The 19,150-nt window shown below is 41.6% G+C and overlaps 1 protein-coding gene across 1 annotated transcript in view; it reads left to right on the forward strand.

Annotated features, from left to right (window-relative positions):
• Window positions 1–750: 750 nt before the first annotated feature.
• Window positions 751–19,150, forward strand: part of LOC109860736 — a gene marked incomplete at its 5' end in the record, with an annotated part of 33,279 nt that continues 14,879 nt past the window's right edge. The window contains 5 exons of the mRNA XM_020440018.1: window positions 751–1,670; window positions 3,673–3,767; window positions 4,425–4,543; window positions 12,068–12,236; window positions 12,893–13,047. Coding sequence (XP_020295607.1) covers window positions 751–1,670; window positions 3,673–3,767; window positions 4,425–4,543; window positions 12,068–12,236; window positions 12,893–13,047 — 1,458 coding nt within the window. The remainder of the gene's footprint in view (window positions 1,671–3,672; window positions 3,768–4,424; window positions 4,544–12,067; window positions 12,237–12,892; window positions 13,048–19,150) is intronic.

The raw sequence follows: 19,150 nt of genomic DNA on the forward strand, positions 1-19,150 counted from the left end.
ACCAAGAGAGGGGGAAATCCACCGTGGTGGGGGAAATCCACCGTGGTGGGGGAAATCCACCGTGGTGGGGCGATGGCGCCAGAAGTGGTGGGGGGGCCAGGTGGAGGGGGTTTGTTTTGACGCGCCATACGTGCCCACGTACTACTGCTGTACGAAAATATTTTGAATTAAAAAAATGCAATCGGGCTCTTTTTATCCAACCAATGTGGAACATGTAAATTCAGCATATATGTTAATATATTTTACATATACGCTACGTTAAAAAAATATGAACGCGCGTGTGCAAGATAAATGCGCGATGCATCGGGTCTCTCTCTCTCTCTCTCTCTCTCTGTGTCTCTTCAAATATACATCTACATCACTTTTTAAGCAAACTACGTCTTGGAAGCCAAGCAACTTATCTTATTTTTAGATCTGAGACTTTGATTGGCCATTTATTGGCTCTCTCGTCTGAGAGAGAGAGAGAGAGTTCTTGTGAATGCCCCATAAAACTCCCGACCGCACTTCTTACGTTCACATTTAAATCCTTATCTGGCCGAAGATCATCCTTACTCCTGCTCAAAGCCATAAATTCTGGAGCCGAGCGCGCGCGCTCCGCCTCACCGGCATGTCGATTCACCCTCGACACGACCGACGAACCTGTGTTCACCCTCGCATTTCCCGCCCACCAAGCCCGCATACATTCACTCGCTTCGAGCTTGGCTTTACACTCATATAGTAACACGGTTGCGTTGTTTTCTTTCTCCGCAGAAGCGAAAAGCGGCACCGTTATCAAGCACGGCATCGAGCGTGACGGCATCGATCATCCCGATGAGGAGGAGAACCGCCTTTCGGTCGAGAAGATCGCGACAAGTCGCGCCGGCGGCGTCGAAATCGTCGGCTTGCTTCGCGGCAACGATAACGTAACGGGAAGTCTCGAGGATGTGACAACACACATTGCTTTCGTGACCGATTACGCGAACTCGACGAAAGATACGTTCGTTACGACGGAGGAAGGTCATTTCGACAATACGTCAAAGAAATATACGGGAGACCAGGTAACGATGTTTGCTTCAAGGAGAATCGAGTACTCGGATGAACAGGCGGAAGAGGCGACGTCGGACGTACTACGAGGACGAGGAACAAACGAATCCGCGATGGAGAAGCCGAAAACCGACTGGCTTACGGTTATGTCGGTTGAGAAGAAAGAAAACGTCATAGAAGTGAAATACGACGAGCAAAGAAACGTGGAAGACATCAGAGCAATTTCGTTTCAAGTACCGCCACCGGACGAAGAGAGGGTAGAGGATTATCAGGATAACCGACAGCAACAGGGAGTAAAATCGAGCGTCGACCAGCTGGACGAAACGAGAAGGCTCGTCGAGACGAGAAAGAATCAATCCAGGCCGACGAACAATTTGCTGTTAACCGGCAAGTCGACAAAGGCCTTCTACGAAATAAAACCGTCGATCAGAACGTTGGAAACGCCGGAACGCAGTCGCGACCATCAGCTGCAGCCGACCACCCACAGAACGCTGTCGGGCAGACGGTTCGTTTTGCCAACCGTGGACAGCGCCATCGGGAAATTCGGTCCGTACTTCGAGGACGGCAATCAGGAGACGAACGTTACAGCGAGAATCGGCAGTACCGTTTTGCTCGACTGCAAGATCGGCATGCTGGGCGACAAAAAGGTGAGTGTCGCTTCTAACCTAACGTTAACCTAACGTTAACTATTTCTTTGACGGTCGCAAAAGAGAGTTTTTGTCAGGCGATGAAGGATAATCGCGAGACGCGGTAACTTGAGAATTTCGTTGCAACTTTACGATCGTCGCGACGTCGCGCGACGTATTGGAAATGGCCGCATTGGAATGAGAAAAAGGAAAGAAATATATATATATATATATATATATATGTTCGTTTTATCGATTAGGTTGAACGTCGCGGCGCTACGAGAACTGTAAATGGTAGCTTTATATATAGATCTAGCTGATGAGAGAGATCGTATGAGTATAATCGAATTGCAATTGATATTGATTAATGTATCGATTCTGCGGCATTTTGGTGCGCAATCGACTAACGACGTGTCACATCCCCGATTTAAAATTTTTTGCTGTTGTTAAAAAGCGCGAATTACGCGAGAAATTTCATCGGAGAAGGAAATTAGCGCGTAAAGCGGGGCTGTTATTAGATCCATCTTATTAGATCGCGCGCGCGTCTGTAGGAAAAGCGCAACGAAGCCGAGCGAGACGCGATGTATGAGAAACGATGCAGCTGCGAGCGAGATTATAATTGCAAACATCGTTTGTTAGTGTCCGCCGCGTGTACACTCTCTCTCTCTCGTCTGTCATGTCGTTGAGAAAGTTTTCGCATTTCAATCAGCGCCGCCTCTCGGTATCTCCTCCCTCTGGTCCCTCTTTCGGGCCCGTGATTTCTCTATGTCCATTTGCTCTTCTTCGTTGGCGAGAGACAACATAAAGTTTCGGACTCTCGCCCGAGACACGGGACTCGCAGCGATTCCCGTGAGATTCATATTCCACGGAATACGTAATGCGAAACCGATTGCGATGGGACGGGTGTACCGAGGAATAGAAAACGAGTACCTTTGATTTCGCTGTGTGTGTACGTGTGTGTGTGTATGTATATGAGATTTCGGTATTGCGTGCGTGTGCGCAACGGGAAATAGCAAATACGACTCGAATGGGACACTTAATTATGAAATGTCACTTGTGCCCAAGTCCGTTTCCTTTTAGTGAAATGACCGCTTCAGGAGTCGAAGAGAGAGAGAGAGAGAGATAGAAAGAGAGAGAGAACAATCGAGACATGCTGTTTCGCGTTATTTACTCGCACGACGCACTACTTCGATTATAACGTTGATATAATTTATCACAGACGTGGGAAAGCGCGTCTCGGTCCAAAGTTGTAGAGCCTTGAACTTATAAAACTATTTTATAAAACTATTTTGAAAATGTCCTTTCTCAAAAGTTGAAGATTAATGTGATAGAATTACGCGAGCGCGCGCCGACATCAAATTGAGAGTCTCGATATGTTCTCTGACACATTGGATATTTTATTGACACACAATAACTCGCACGGAACTAACAGCCACACAAAGCACGTTGTTATTTACGTTTAATAAAATCTATAAATCGGAAATAAAATTATCTTATTCTCTCGCGTACGCGTTTTTATTTATTATCTCCGATTACAAACCTTGATAGAAGTGACCGTTTTTTTTTTTTTATATAGAAAAAAAAAGAACATTAGTTTCAATATTTATTTTAGCGATGTTTCCGATTGGCGGCGTTTCGATCGACGTTGAAAAATTTCTAATCTTGTTTTGTTCTTCGCGCTTCATGCGCCGCGCCATTTCTCTCTCTCTCTCGCGCGAAAGTTGAAACCTTGTTAATTCCATCGTATTAAGAATTAGTAAAGCAGTTCTTCTCGTACACTTGGCGACTTTCATCGGGATAACTTTTCCGGCGAACAACAAATTTAATTCGGGCGACACGTAGGGACCGCTTGACTCGTCGGAGAAATTATTTTCCTCCGGCGTGTGCGCGCGCGCGCAAGAAGTTCTTCATAACGTAATTTGGCGCGCGTCTACAAAATCTCTTAGACGGTTAATATTTCCGTCACGAGCGTTAAATTTTCAAAGGATAATGTATAAAGCAGCGTCGCTTTTCTTGTTCGCAGGTAACGTGGCTGCAACATAGCAAGGACTCCATTCGTTTGCTGACAGTGGGCAGAATACAGTACAGCAACGACCAAAGAATTAGTCTTAATTTTCGGTAAGTCGTGTAAACGCAAATATGAGAGTTAACGACCCTTGTGTCATTTCATGTTTCTTGTCAAATTTCGCGAATGGAAATCCCGGAAGATAAAATAATGATAACACGCGGCGGGGTTGTGTTGCAACGGCGACACATTTACAATTCAAGAGTGAAATTGCTGATAATGTTATCGCGTAATTCGTTATCGCGTTCACGCGAGCGGCGAATCGTGTCGTCGCAATCTCGTCGTTAGCGTCAAATTATTACGCTTGATTTTTTTATCGCGTCGTCGAAAATAAATGCGGAGGGAAAGAGAGAGAGAGACTCCCTCGTCTCTTTTTTTCCCGTTGGAAATCAATCGTTTAATACGCCGTAAAAATCGCAGTCGGTTTTGTCATATACTTGTTCCGCAATTTCGTTCCGCCACGCTGCGTTTTGCTCACGGTGTCGTATATTGGTGGAACAAACCACCCTTCACCGGGGCGATAAAGTATCAATTTTTCCTCGTTGGCATTTCTACTCGACTATTGAATTGCAAATCGCGCGAATGCGCTAATGACGTAAGAAAATATATATTTTGCAACGATTTTCATCTTTCCGTCGGTCGGAGATTATCAGTCCTGCTATTTTCTATTATTATTATTATTATTCTTCTTCTTTTTTTTGTTCTCGCAGATATCCCAGCAATTGGAGATTACAAATCGTGTACGCCAGTCCGCGCGATTCGGGATTGTACAAGTGCCAAATTGCCACCCATCCGCCGCTGGTTAAGGAAATCAATGTCATCGTTACGGGTAAGTAAAATTCGACTTAAAAACTTTCTCTTCTAAACGATCTTTTAGACGCGCAATTTGCATCAGCATAAGTGAAAATAATTCTTTTCTTTGTTAAAAAAAGTTATTTTCCAAATAGCACTTGTGCGACACACGTTGGCGTGGAGTTTAATCCACCAAGATTTTCACATTTAAGTCGCGCGCGTGTAAAGCGTTTTCTCGCGCGAGGCAGCCAAAACCTCTTGAGGTCCGAAAGAGAATAAATTGCAGGATCGCTTTTCTCTCGGATCTCCCTTTCGCACACGGGTTTTCGCCCGCGCGGGAGAGAATCCTATTCGGAGACGAAATCGTATATCGGCCCCCAAAGCTAAACGAAGAAGGTCCGGCGAGATCCCTCGTGTGTTACGCAAAAGGAGGAAGGAAGGAAGGAATCGGAAGGAACGTCTGCAAAAGAGAAAGGAGCGAAACGTGGCAGCGTACGAAACCGGTATATTGCGCAGCGTTCATCGTTACCCCCAATCCCCTTATGTCGCTGATTCGGTTGCAACGGAAACCCGCATTTCTCGAAGCAGAGCACCTCGGCGTGCCTGGTAATCTGATCCGATCTGAGAGAAGGATCGCGGCAAGCAGAAGTGAACAAAATCCGCCATCCGGGAACGAAGTAGGACAGAACAAACCTTCTTCCCCCGCTCCTTCCCATCCGTTCCGGATAGAACAACATCGTCACACACATCGTCTTCCGTCTCTCCCGCTTAAATTCGAACTCTCTTACGTACCGCTATCGCGATCGTATGGTTTGCAATCCTCTGTGGCATCAACGTGTTACTCCGGTTGCCGAAGAAATCTCGTTTTCCACGTTGATGAACGATCATGATGGTGATTTAACCGACAGCACGCTCTCTTCGTGGGACGGAAGTAACTCCCTTGCGGGGAGATACTATCGGAATGACGGTTCCGCGAGGGGAGAGGAAAGAGACAAGACCGTAAAATTTCGCGTGACACATTCAGGGAAATAAAGACGCGCGCGCGCGCGCGCATCAATTGTGTTTAGTTTTACGAGCAATTATCTGTCTCCTTATTCTTCCACAGTGACGGGATCGATGTTTTGTTGTCGACGTTTGATTGTCGCGCAATTTTAGTTTCCACGTATTACCGTAGCTACAGATGAGTCAAACGTTATGTTTTTTTTTCTTTTTTTTTTTTTTTTTTGTAAAGTCTTGCAATTTGTAATATATATTTTTGTCTTCTCTTGTGCATGAGTCGTGCGAGTTAAATGCGAGTACAGGCGCGTCGCGTTACACGGCGCGATACGCGCGCGCGAGAAGCAAAGCGCTAATAAAATAAATTAAATGACGGGAAAAGGACGTGCAAAGTTCATGCCGCGCGTGCAATCCGGCCCACGTTTGCCAGAATGCAACGGTCGGAAAACAACGAGCAGAATGAACTTTCGGAAATTTGAATGCGCCGTGTAACCTCTGTTTCATTATGTGCAGAAGCGCGCGCGATTTCAGCGCGCAACATCCGCGTGCGCGCTCTTCCCGTGTAGTCGAGTGTACATAGGGACAAAATTACTTTTCCGCACGACTCTCTTCGCGCGCGGTGTTCTTCCGGTTTTTTTTTTTTTTTTTTTGTAAAAATATACCGAAACTCCGTCGTCGTCGTCGTCGTCGTCGTTTTCGCCCCTTCAATCCTCTCGCATGAGCCATCTCGCACATAATGAGCTCGACGTCGAAGAATAGTCCGAGTCGTAAATCCAACGTAACGTAAAAAGAGAGAAAGAGAGAGAGAGAGTGCATAGAGAGTGCACTTTCTTTAATCCATTATATCTCAAACTTAAATACAGAACTCTGTCAAGAAAGAAATTATGTTGAAGAATATCTTAGAGAGAGTAAAGTGAGATCTTGTGATGTGCAAACACGTCACGCGCGAAATTACACGAGATTGTGAGAGAGAGAGAAAGAGAGAAAGTATTTTAGATTATAGAAAAAATGCACACTCTTGTTTCTCTCTCTCTCTCTCTCTTTAAAAAAATAACTATTATATCTGCGTTAAACGCGTTTATGCAAATGTAATAAAATAATTTTTAACACCTTGAGGCCCTGAGAGACATTAACTTCACGTTCCGACGAAACGTCATATTATTTACCGGGAACACCGCCAAATGCGAGCAAAATACGTCGGCATTAAATACGTGTATTTAAACGAAATTGTAGAAAACTACCGGCGGCTTTTGAGCTTTTAATAAGCTCGCTAACGCGCACGTATGTATAAGCCTGCGTATATATTTAAAAGTAGAATTAACACGGAGAAAATATGCGTTTTACTCTGTCTGAAAAGCAACAACAAACTTTTCCGTTCATTATATTTCAAAAATAGACCACGAGAAGAAATCCGCAAATAGCTCGCCAAATATTTTCAATGCGTATTACGAATATATAATGGATTAAACCCGAGAGAGAGAGAGACAGATAGATAGATAGATAGATAGATAGATAGAGAGAGAGAGAGAGAGAGAGAGAGAGAGAGAGAGAGAGAGAGAGAGAGAGAGAGAAAGAAAGTTTGTTGTGCAAATATAAATTTTTAATTATATTTAATTTATTCATTGTGTACACGTATATAAATGTTACCTCTTGTATAGTGTTATGATACATGGTTTTACTTGTAACACACACACACACACACACACACACACACACACACACACACACACACACACACANCACACACACACACACACAGACATTCTCAGATGTTCCGAGAGTCTTTTTCACTTAACAACAACGAAATGCGTCAGACTAACTTAGTCAGCATTTGGCTCTAACACCGTATACACTGTACAAAAAAAAGAAACCTTATCTGTCTAAAATACTGATAAGACGAGAGAAAGGATTTGTTCCTTGATGCTTGTTAGTTGACTTAAAAAAGGACTGAAGAACGAAAGTCCTTTCTCATCGTGTTATCTCGTGTCGCGTGTGTGAATCGGCGAGCAGGTTTTAGCGCGAGAATGCGATTCGTGCTTACAGCTGGCTAAATAAGTTGGGATTGTGACTACAAGTGGTACGTTCTACGACACATACGCGCAAAATGACCCTTATCGAGGGCAAAAACAAACGGAGAAAGATGGGTCGTATAGAAAGACGAATCGTGTAGCTTATATTTCTTTTATTTGTCGTGAAAATAAGTAATCGTAAGAATTGAGAATATCGAAACGAAAGCTTTTGCTTTCGGGAGAAAACGTGAAGATATTGACACCGAAAATCCATTAACCCTTAGATATATACGCTTAATATTTAATTATTTTGTGTGTGGAAATTGTTGGATTTTCTATTATTCTATTTGAAGAGAGTAATTCCTTGATGCAATCTTTTACGGTTGAGGAGAAAGAAATCGAGGTTCGAGTAGAAGAAAAATTTCACCTTACAATCGGTTTTGAAGAGGGGAGGGAAGAAAATTTAATCGAGATATACCGAACATGGTCGAGGAAAGGCGCTCGTAGAACGATTGCTCGACGCTGAGCTGCATTTTAATACGAATCGTATTTGAACAGTTAATTTCAGAAGAGAACGAAGATGTCGCGAGAACGAGGAACGAGAGATCAGCTGAGAAGTAATCATCGAAGCGTGGCGCAAAAATGATACTTTCCGCCTTGTTGGACGCCATTTGTTTCGCCAAAGAGAACATTTTTATCGGTTTTTTTTGCACGTATCATCGAACGAAAAGAAGATATCGAAATTTTACGAGCTTGTGAGAAACTTAAAGAATTTTTTTTATATTAAATATACAGGCGCAAAATATACGTACGCGTACATATTTCTCCGCGTTTGTTTTGCATTGCATGTACTTCAATTTAATTACAATGTAATCATAACGAAACCGGGAATCGCGCTCTGACATTTCGACCGTTGTGGAACGCAATCGGCTGTGCGAGAATTGTTCGGTCAGAAACGACCGAAAAATCGGTAATGAAACAGCATTCGGCAATAACCGAAAGATATTGAACGACATTTGAGAGGGGGCGCGATATTTCATATAATTTCCATCTCGTCTGACACGTAGCGTACAGCAAATGTGGAAAAAAGAGTTACGTGAAATACATGCGCCAGGTGTGCGATCAACTCGGCAAAATCCATTCTGTTTAATGGATTGGCGCGCGGATTTAATCACGCTGAAGGCACACGGATGAAGACTGACTGCATCGGAATTACTAATGCAACCTGAGTACGGCATTCATTTCGAGCGGTTTAACATGTGCCCCGCAATGTGTTTTAATATCCCAATCTTTCATTGGTGTGTTCTATGTTTTTTTGTTTGTTTGTTTGTTTGTTTTTTTTTTTTTGGTTTGTTTAAACCGCACACACACCGCAGCTGCATCCAGAAAATGAAAATCTCGATTTTACTTGATTAAGATGAACGACAACCACGTGCGGCTAATATTTTAGCTGTTTTTGCGCTCTAATGCACTCGCGATCGGGATGCTCTCTGAGGAAAAACTTTTTTCGGTTTTAACTTTATATACGATGGGTTTAAATTTTTCATAAAAATATTAAATATCGATCAATCCCGCGCGTACATACATACTCACGCGCGCGCGTGTGTATGTGTGTATGTGTGTGTGGAAGAAGCACGGAATTAAATTCTATAGAAATCGGAGCAAAAATATGATGAGAGACATCTTAAAAATTGTCACGAGATTATTGACGTTTTTTTGTACGTTGGTTGTGAACTTCTTTTATATTCGAAGACACACAAAGTTCCGGATATAGGAGAGAGGAGGGAACTTTGAGATATTTTGCGGTTGCACTTCTCCTTAAGTGTCACTCCGAAATTTGCTCGATTCCAGCTGCGAGAGATTTTAATAAGCGACGGCGCGTATAAGCTCGTCGGAAACGAGAAAGTGACGAAGTTCGGTATGGCGCGGGCGAAGTAAATCGAAGTCGCCTAGGATCGGCAAAATCCAATTTAAATAATACTATCCCTCTGACAACTTCGTCTTTGACGTGTCCCCCGGGGGAACAGCAAGCGACCGATTGCCCACCTCCTTCGCGCGCCACGTCCGCGTCGCTCTTTTTGCTCTCTAACTATCCGTCCCAGAGGAGCTTAAAAAATGATCCGCCAGAAGAAATTACGAACGCGCGCGCATTTCTTCGGTCGATATCTCTTCTCTTCTCTCTCTTTTATGTGTTTTTCTCCCTCAATTTCGCTCGAGACTAGATTAAATTCTCCATCGAATTCCGCAGCGTCTGTTCTCATCGGAAGACAGAAAGAGAGAGAGAGAGAGAAAGAGAAAGAAAGAAAAAAGGATTCGCTCCGAAAACGCTCACGTGCTGCGGTGCGCGTACGTCCCGCGGAGATTCCAACGTGTCGGAGCAAGTTGGAAAACGTCGGTGCGAATCCTTCCTGCGTTGTTATATAATTATTTAAACCTATGAAGAGAAAAAGGCTTGCGATAAATCGCAAACGGTGGTTTCCGCGTTTCTAAATGGGGCAAGTGTGAATGACAGCCGTCGTTTGCACGGAGACCGCTCGTTGGATTGGATCCGAAGCGCGCCGGTACGCGAACGTTACTCAGCAGGTTGAAAATTGGATCTGCCCTTTGGATACGTGAGACTCGAAACGTGATTACGTGGTCATTACGCGACACTGCCGCGCTTAGAAAGAATATCGACGTAGACCAGTAATCTGCGCGGCGGTCAAGTAGTCTCGTAGTAAACAAGAAAATGCGAGTTTCTAACGCCGTAACGTCGTCTTTATTTTTTATTCGTCAATTTCCAAGAGATCACTTCGATTTTGTTTGTTTGTTTGTTTGTTTGTTTTTTTTTTTTTTGAACGTCAATTTTTTCACCATTAGTAATTCAGAACGTTACGTACGGAGAAAGTTTCCCCAGGAGAAGTTTGCGGAAACATGTTCTACATTTCACAGCTAATAAAAACATATAAACGAATAAACAGGAATTCTACAAAACTTCCCCCTATATGCTTACATATGTATAAATATTCGCGGTTTTGTCATCGCGAGTCATTTTTATTCATATTCCTTATGAAAAAAAAACTAGTTTTGTGTTGCGCAAAAAGTTTTCATCCATTTTACAAACAGAAAAAGAAAAATTACCCCTCGCGATTTTTCATCGCGCGAGGTTATTAAAATTACGGGAATTGTTGGGAGATATTTTCTCTCACAATATTCATTTAAATTCTTTCGGGTTAAGTGTGTTTCAGATAAAAATTAGATAGATAATCTCTGTGAATTTATGCGCGATGAGAGAGAAAAAGAACTTCAAAATACTTTACATTCATAAATTAATAATCTCTTACACGCGAAATAATTATTTATCATGTTTGGTTTTTTCACGCGATTTTAACGCGATTTCATCACGCGTGAGAAGAAAGCTCGTAATTTTTATCGCGCGGATTTCCGACGCGACGAGATAAAAAGTTGAATTGTTTAAGATGCACAAAAAAAATGCGTCTAATGACCGTTGCCGACATTCTGACAAAATGTTTCTTTTCCGATTTGTCTTTTTTTGCCGCGACAAGTGACACGACAAGAAAAAAAAAAGAATTCTCAATTGCGTCATAGATCGTGCGATTTTATGATTATGTAGCTGTAAAACTCTCAGCGTGTAACTTACAAGAGCCTGATAACATATACATAAGCTGGACGAAAACGGTCAGAGAGACAGTCAGAGAGACAGTCAAGAAAGAGAAGTATCGGGACGAGTGGTGTCATCAAATTTGCATAGCAGCTTGAGAATCTCTGCTACTTGTACTTGAATTTTTACAACGAGCTCGCTCGCCATTCTTCTGCTTGCAAGACTGTCTCTTTATTTTCTTTCGAACGTGCTCCATATCTTTCCAAAAAAAAAAAAAAAAAACCCCGGATCGATATGTGCACGTATATTTCTGTAACGTGTTTTACGCATCTGATCACGCGAACAGTCTCGATTCTTTTTACTTTTGAAAACTCACGTGTGAACAAACGTCCGCTCCGTAGCGAAGAAACGGATCTTTTTGTCAACATCTTCTATCGCTATGGGCGATACGACGTAATCTCAAACTGATACGTTTCTCTTTCACGTTCGTCTAACCGACGCGGGAGTAGATAGATATAATTCCTGATGCTGTTGCGTTCTCTCTTTCTTTATGGGAAAAAACAACAGTAGAGTTTTAGTGAATTCTTTTCTCACGCGAGGTTTTTTTTTACTCTCATTCATTTGTTTTACTCTCATTCATCAAATTACAGAAAAATAAAAACACCTCGCGCGTATCAGTAAATAATTTGTATTTACTGATACGCGAGGTGTTTTTATTTTTCTGTAATTTGATTTTTTTTTCGATATTGTACATTTACTTCAATTTACCACAGACACAACAAATACGCGCTATTAATTAGATATATCACACCTCGCAAGTAACCTCGTAAGAAAGGAAATTGAAACACAGGAGTGCTCTGTGTGTTAGTTTATTATGAAGCAACACGAAGCAAACTCCCCAATCAAGAACGATTTATGGTGCAACACGCGTGTGTTCTCTCGATCTGTGTTACAGCACCGACTCTAACAATCAGCGACGATTCCGGGCGTATCTATTCCAAGGAGAGGCATCTGAAGGCGGGCAGTATCCTCAGGCTCAGGTGTGAGGCCAGAGACGTGCTCGAATCGCTCAACGAGTCCGTCGTTTGGACTAGGGGAGATGAGACGCTCACCGAGGATGTTAGGTAAGTGCTCGAGGCAAGCCATTGCTCCGTATTGCCGTTGCTTGTTTCCCCCCCTCCCCCCCGTTCTCCCCTTCTTCCCTCCTTCGATTCGAACGCGACAGTTGCGATCGCTTTCGATAAGTCGTTCTGACGTTTTCTCACGACCACCTGATAGAGCATTTACCACTGAATTGCCATTCCGGGCGATCTTTTTTTTCTCTTCTATCTCCTCTGTCGCCACACTCTCTTTGTGTTATTTATATATAGAAAAACTGTAGATTATACGGACGAATTATTTAAAAACAAAATACGAGAGAAATAGCGCACAGAAAAATTCGAATTTTTACGACAATTAAGTTTTACTTTTTGAAAAAAACCGAAATAAGCCGGGGCTCTCGGGGTCAACGCTCGATTCTTACGCAGTAAAAATAAAAGAGTCGATTTTATTCCGAATAAAAATGTTGAACAAAGAATTTTATAGAAAAACAAGATATATATAAACGTATACATATACATACATGTATCTACATATGTATGATATCTACATATCTGTATAGAAAAAGAGAGAGAGAGAGGAGAAAGAGAAGAAACGTCCTCGTGCACGCGGAATTCCGTGTGTCACCGCGGTATGCAAACTGTGGACAGAAATTCACGGCTCTCTCGATTTCATTTTCCAGCGAGAACAGGACGATGGAGATCACAGCGGGCAAGGAGGTTCTCGTGATAGTCAGTACCCTTATCGTAGAGAGAGCCAGCCCGAGGCATGCCGGAAACTATAGCTGCATGGTACCCGGCAAGGCAAAGACCACCATCGCGGTTCACGTTCTCAATGGTGAGTACGATCTTTTACGTGCACACGTGTGCCGCCGAACAGCGAGTTTCCCGCCCCCGCGCGGGAAGAGAGGAAGAAACGAGATTCTCCGCCAGCACGTCGGTCGTTACTTATCACAGCAGAACAAAGTTAATCCTGTAGTCCGGGAAAACTCGGCATCAGCGAGCGAGCGCGCGCCATGGATTAACAATTTTGAAACTTGGATTGTCGCGGCCCGTTCTCTCTTTTTGTTTCTTCCTCATCTCTCTGTGAAATACGAAAACCATTTCCCCTCCTCCGTCGCTTCGGAGCGATTTCTGCAGGGCGATCAAAAACCCCTCGACGAAATTGCGTTCTCAAACGATCAAACGACCACGTTTGTATGAAGATAGCCGTGTTGCTGCAAAAGTCAAAGTTAAGTACTTTTCAGAAGATGATTTTAACTCCATGCGCGGACACACGTACATAGCGACAAAAATGAAAGAAGAGAGAAAGAGATAATACATATTTTACTAAATTCTGCATAATTCTCTTTCTTGAAAGTAAGACATATCCGTAAAATATTGTAAAATAATTGGGTTTCGTAAGAGTGTAATATATTTCTTACTAATCTAATTTTTATACAATTTTTTCGATAATTAGTAAAAGTAGAAAAATTTTCCAAGTGCAATCGAATCGTGATGTGATAACAAAGTGATTGGATTTCTGTTATGTTGTTATTTAAATAGAGTACATATAGTAGTTTACTATACAGATGTGTGTGTATGTGTGCGTGAGTGTAAAACAAAATCTATTGAAACGCGTATCTTCATTCGGATCGTGCGTGAGGACGCAATCTAAAGTTTCGAACAAAGAACTTGCACACAAGTTTTCTCTTTTCATCAATTTTTGTGTGCGCGTATCCGAAGAAGACGTTGTATCTTGAGAAAAAGAAATCAGAAACGAGAATGGCATTTGTCTTCGCCTTCATAATCCGTCTTGTTTTTTTCCCGACCGAAACGGTTTGATAAATGAAACGATGGGAATTTATGTGGTTTCTTTCCACACAATTACATCTAATAATTAACTCATCTGTCGAGTATTTCGTGCGTGTTCAACCCCTTCAATTGCTTTCTGCTTTTTGTTGCGATGAAGAAGTTCTCGCGCGGCAAAGGGGTTAGTTACTTATCAAACTTGAATGGGACTTAGTCGTCGCGAGGACGGTAGGAATACGAAACGAAGTATAAATCGCGAGGGATTTGCGCGGTGATTATTCACGGTTGAGCGCGTTTTTCGCTCGCCGCTATTTCCGACTGCAGAACGCGCTAACCGCGTGAAACATAAGCGCGTAGCATTACGATGACCGCTTTTTCTCTCTCTCTCTCTTTTTCCCTCACTTTCTCTCTCTCTCTCTCCTCTCTCTCTCTCTCTCTCTCTCCGGCAATGCAGAATGTTAATGTCGCTGTAGCTCTTCATTATATGACAGGACTCGCCACCGGCATTTCCGAAAATTTGCAAGGACGCGCTTAATTTATTCCGGCCAACCGCGCTCGCATGATAGGGAAATATTGTGCGTTTTATCACGCGCGCTACACCACTCACATAGGAAACGCCGTTTCCACGGTTCTTTACTATCTGGCGACGAACTCGGCAAAATGGATGTTCTGAGTATATTCCGTCGCGTTTTTCAGAAAACGACGGCGGAATGTCTGATTTACTGTCGAATATAAATATTTTGCGAAAGATCTTGCCGTCGCGCAGACTTTCGCGTTTCTAACTAACCAAATAACAAACAAATCCAGAGCAAACAAATAAAAAAATTTCTTCAAACTTCTGTGCAATTAATATTTCTATATTTCTTCCTCCTCTTTCTCTCTTTTTTTTCTCTTGCATATTTAAAGAAATATAAGAGAAATAAGAGAGATCTCGAAGCGAAGAAAAAGAAATATTGCAAATATATAACGGCGATAAGGGAAAAATTTCTTATTTGTTTTTTCTTTTTTTTTTTTTTTATGTTTGATGGAAATCTTGAAAGAACAAGACGTATTTGCGTGATTCATAGCGGTACTCGAAAAAAAACGAGCTATGAATCATAAATCCAACGTCGCGGATACGCGACACGTAAGACGCCCGAGGCGTAAGAGCAATGAAGAAATCCGTTGTAGAGTGTATGCCTTTTCCGACGAGCATCAGTAAGACCGGAAACTTTCTCTTTATCCCGTAATGCGCTTAGCAGATGTACCGAAAACTTGGCGAGAAACCCGGAGGAAAGGAAAGAATCTGTGTTCTCTTGCGACACATTATCTATTCGACGAGCTGATTCTCACACGGGCGTCGCAATCGTCGTCTGAATTGCTCAACCTATTTCGAAATATTTATTCGCGCGTGAAGCTAAGACGTTCAGAGAGAGAGAGAGAAAAAAAAAGCGGATGTACCTTCGATTTGTACGTCAATGACGACGAGCGCTTTTTATTTTGAGAAAAGAACGACGATCATATGTCTGTTATTTCTATTATTTGACGCGTTGAAAACATCGGTTTGTAGAATAAATTGCTATATTATATGTTTTTTTATCAAATTTTTTTTTCAAATAAAAAAGAAATAATCTTTGAAACAAATAACACAACCGGTGATAATCAACTTAGAAATGTGTTTTTGATAAAACACATTGTTTTTTCACAGTTGATCTTACAATAAAAACAAAAGGTATTGATAAGAGAAGTAGAGAAAGAGAGAGAAAGAGAAAGAGAAAAATATCTCTTCAAAGCTCGTGATCGCCGAGAAAAGCACAGAAGCAGAACAGATAAATAACAACTGTTACGTCGTTAATTAAGTTGTGTAACACGCACAATAAATAGTTATAGCAACTTAAACGATAATTCAAATAATAATATTCACTATACGCAATCACGATTGCACAAGAACGTGAAAATATGATTTTCATAACTACATAGACGAATAAAAAACCAGATCTGAAGATAATCAAAAAATTCAAACACAAAAGGCCTGTGAGAGAGAGAGAGAGAGAGAGAGAGAGAGAGAGAGAGAGAGAGAGAGAGACGAACGCAGACATCTGCACTTGTCTGAATTTCGTGATGCGTGTAGCGTTTTCTTCAAGAACGGAAATAAAGCTTTCAGCGGAGATAAAGCTCGAAACTAGTAGTTTTGAAATGTGTCTTCGCAATATAAAAAAAAAAAAAAACTGCGCGTAAAAGCAGAGGAGTGTACCGACAAGAACGGTAGAAAAACAAATAATCCACGAATCCTTATGCTTTTAGCCGTCTATGTGTACAAGACGTGTGCATGTAAACACAATATACAAAAAAAAAATAAAATGTTTACGATAAAATACAATACGTGTTACAAAAAAAGACTTGTAGTGTCTCTTCTTCTCTCTGTTTCCCATAATTTTTTATATTTTTGACTGTCGGAAGATGAATATAAAGCGTAAAAAACTCTACTTACGACGATTACGCTTTATTTTAAAGAAACGATAAAAAAAAAAAAAAAGAAGCAGAGACAACAAAGAAATTGCAGCTGAAAGGGACAAAATCATCGTTAGTATAAAAAAAAAAAAACCTTGTGTACATCTCACCTTGACAATATCAAAGCCTTTGCGAGGACAGTTTTGTATTTACACGACAGAATCGATGTACTTTTAGTAATATCACGGAAGAAGATAATCTCGACTCCTCTCTCGCCCGCTTTCTTCTCCTCTCCTCCCCCCCCCCCTCTCTCTCTCTCTCTCGGCAAAAGCTACGACCGTGTTTCGATGCAAATGACGGTAGCGCAAATCTTTACATTGACAGTACTAAGAGTATATTGTCTAGAGAAAAACGCGACCTCTTCTTCTCAAGGAAAGGCGATGTTTTCTCGATAGAATATCCGTGTTCTCTTTCGCGCTCTCCTTTTCTCTCTCTCTCTCTTTTTCTTTTTCTCATAATCTCAAAACATACCCTTTGATCTTCTTCTCGGCCGTATCATCTCTTCATCACTCGTGAATGCGCTTATTGTTGTTATAATGGCGCACCTTTAATCTCGCGCAAATCGTATTCTCTTAAGGTATTAATCTCTCTCGAGAAGTGATTTTAATCAGGAAAAATTTTACGGAGAGGAACTTTAAACATCTTGGTCAACTCGATAATTTATTTTCATTGCACAATTGTTACGGAAGCTTTTATCTTTATGAATTATGCAAATTGCACGCAGAAAATTCAACTTCTTCTCGCCGAGAGCTTAACGGTGCTGCTCCGAATAAATTCAGCGGAATAAACACTCGCATGTCTCGCACAAGCGCGTCAATTTATGTACGCGCGGTCTTTTTTCTCCTCTATCTATCGATATCGCGTACCTAACTGGCAAATGAAAACGTGTGTGTTTTTCGGTCGTCGCAATCAATCACAGAGATTTCTTTTTTTTTTTTTTTCAAACGGTCATTGGCACAATGGTTCGAGAATTAAACAACATCGATGACTCCACATAGGCGCAATCTTTATTCAACGTCACGTCGTTGTTCGCTACCGTTAGCAGTCTCGTGCAAACGACGACGACGACGACGACGACAACGACGACGACGACTAGGACGCACGTTTCATGGAAATGGAAATGCCAGCAGCCTAATGTGACGGTGGCATGGAAATGGAGCGAAGACCAAGGGGGTGGTTGACGAAGGGGGTAAGAGAGGCAGAGCGCGTCACCAGAGAGGGCAGTGAATACACCCCGGCGGGAAAAGGAAAGCGCGCGCGCGCGCGTTATCGCGCGACCACTTTTTTCGTCCATTTGCGAGCTTTATTCCGGCACGGCAGCGAGCTCACATCTGCTAAAGCGCGTCTAATGCTTCCTGACCCAAAGGCTCACATGCAAGGATAAGAACGGCGTTAACCTCGGACGGGCATAATAAGGCACTCGCGTAAGACGAACGACTTTGCGGCGCCGCCAGAGAACGAGCGCGTTGTGATATAGCGACTTCACCCGTTCCCCGATGTTGAGCTTTTCGCGCGATTTCAAATCCTTTCAATAATCCGAGACCGCGCGCTATATTGATATAGAAATTTAAAGTTTTCGTCAGAATCTCTTTTTCCGCGGCTTTGAGAAACTTTAAATATCACGGTGCACATCGTGAGTTCGCGGCGACCCGCGCAGAGGAAGACGCTTATTCGACGAGAACGTATTGTGCGAAACATATAATAATAATAATTACGTCAAATTGTGCACGTGCGCAAGATTGAAGAGAGAATTTGAGAAAAAAGTTTAATAAATATATATACGTTTAATATTGACTTTAATCTATGATAGATGGTATAATATTCAGATGGTGTAACATAATATTCAGAGAGAGAGAGAGAGAGAAAGAGAGAGAGAATGAATTTTTTTTTAAATTTTTTTTTACACAACATAACAACAGCGCAAAAAGCTAAGCATGGACATGAAATTTTCCGACATAAATAATTCCGACATATTTTTCTCGCGAACGCAACTATAAATTTTCTGTTGATCAACACATTGCTTTTTTCGCGATATAAACACGTTGAGAGATGTAACAAAGAGAGATATAACAAAAACAAACAATCTAATGTGCTATATACATATAAATTGCAAGCAGATTTGTAAGCACCAGAATATACATAATGAATTAAAACCGTTAATATCGCGAAAGCTTTATTTTGTGTTTTCTATAAAATGGATTTAACGTCAAAATTCGGCCAATCGAAGCGTCGCGGTTTGGTTTTAACTCGAACGCCATTTTAATAATTTCAGCTTTACTCTCGATTGTCAAAGCGTAACTTGATTTTGACCAAATACGAAGCACTCCGCAAAATAAATCGGATAAATCATGTGTACGTAGCCGTATAAATAATACATTGACTAAAACCAATATGTACAAATAAATCAGTTTTCACCGATCTCATTAGGCAAATGTGCGGAAATGTTGCGATTATATTTATTTATTTGATACAGTTTTGTGATCTTGTATCTGAAAACGTTATTTGCTATTTGTTTGTAATAAAGCCCCGTTTTTAATAGATCATAAATTACATTATTATAATATTTATTCTCCCGAATGGAAATGACAAAGGAGATAGAATAAAATATTGCGTAAAGGTTACTGTTTTGTTGTTATGGAAGTGTGTAAATTTTCAATGCG

Source organism: Pseudomyrmex gracilis, unplaced genomic scaffold (genome assembly GCF_002006095.1).
Source record: "Pseudomyrmex gracilis isolate BER0280 unplaced genomic scaffold, ASM200609v1 scaffold_456, whole genome shotgun sequence".
Taxonomy (NCBI): domain Eukaryota; kingdom Metazoa; phylum Arthropoda; class Insecta; order Hymenoptera; family Formicidae; genus Pseudomyrmex; species Pseudomyrmex gracilis.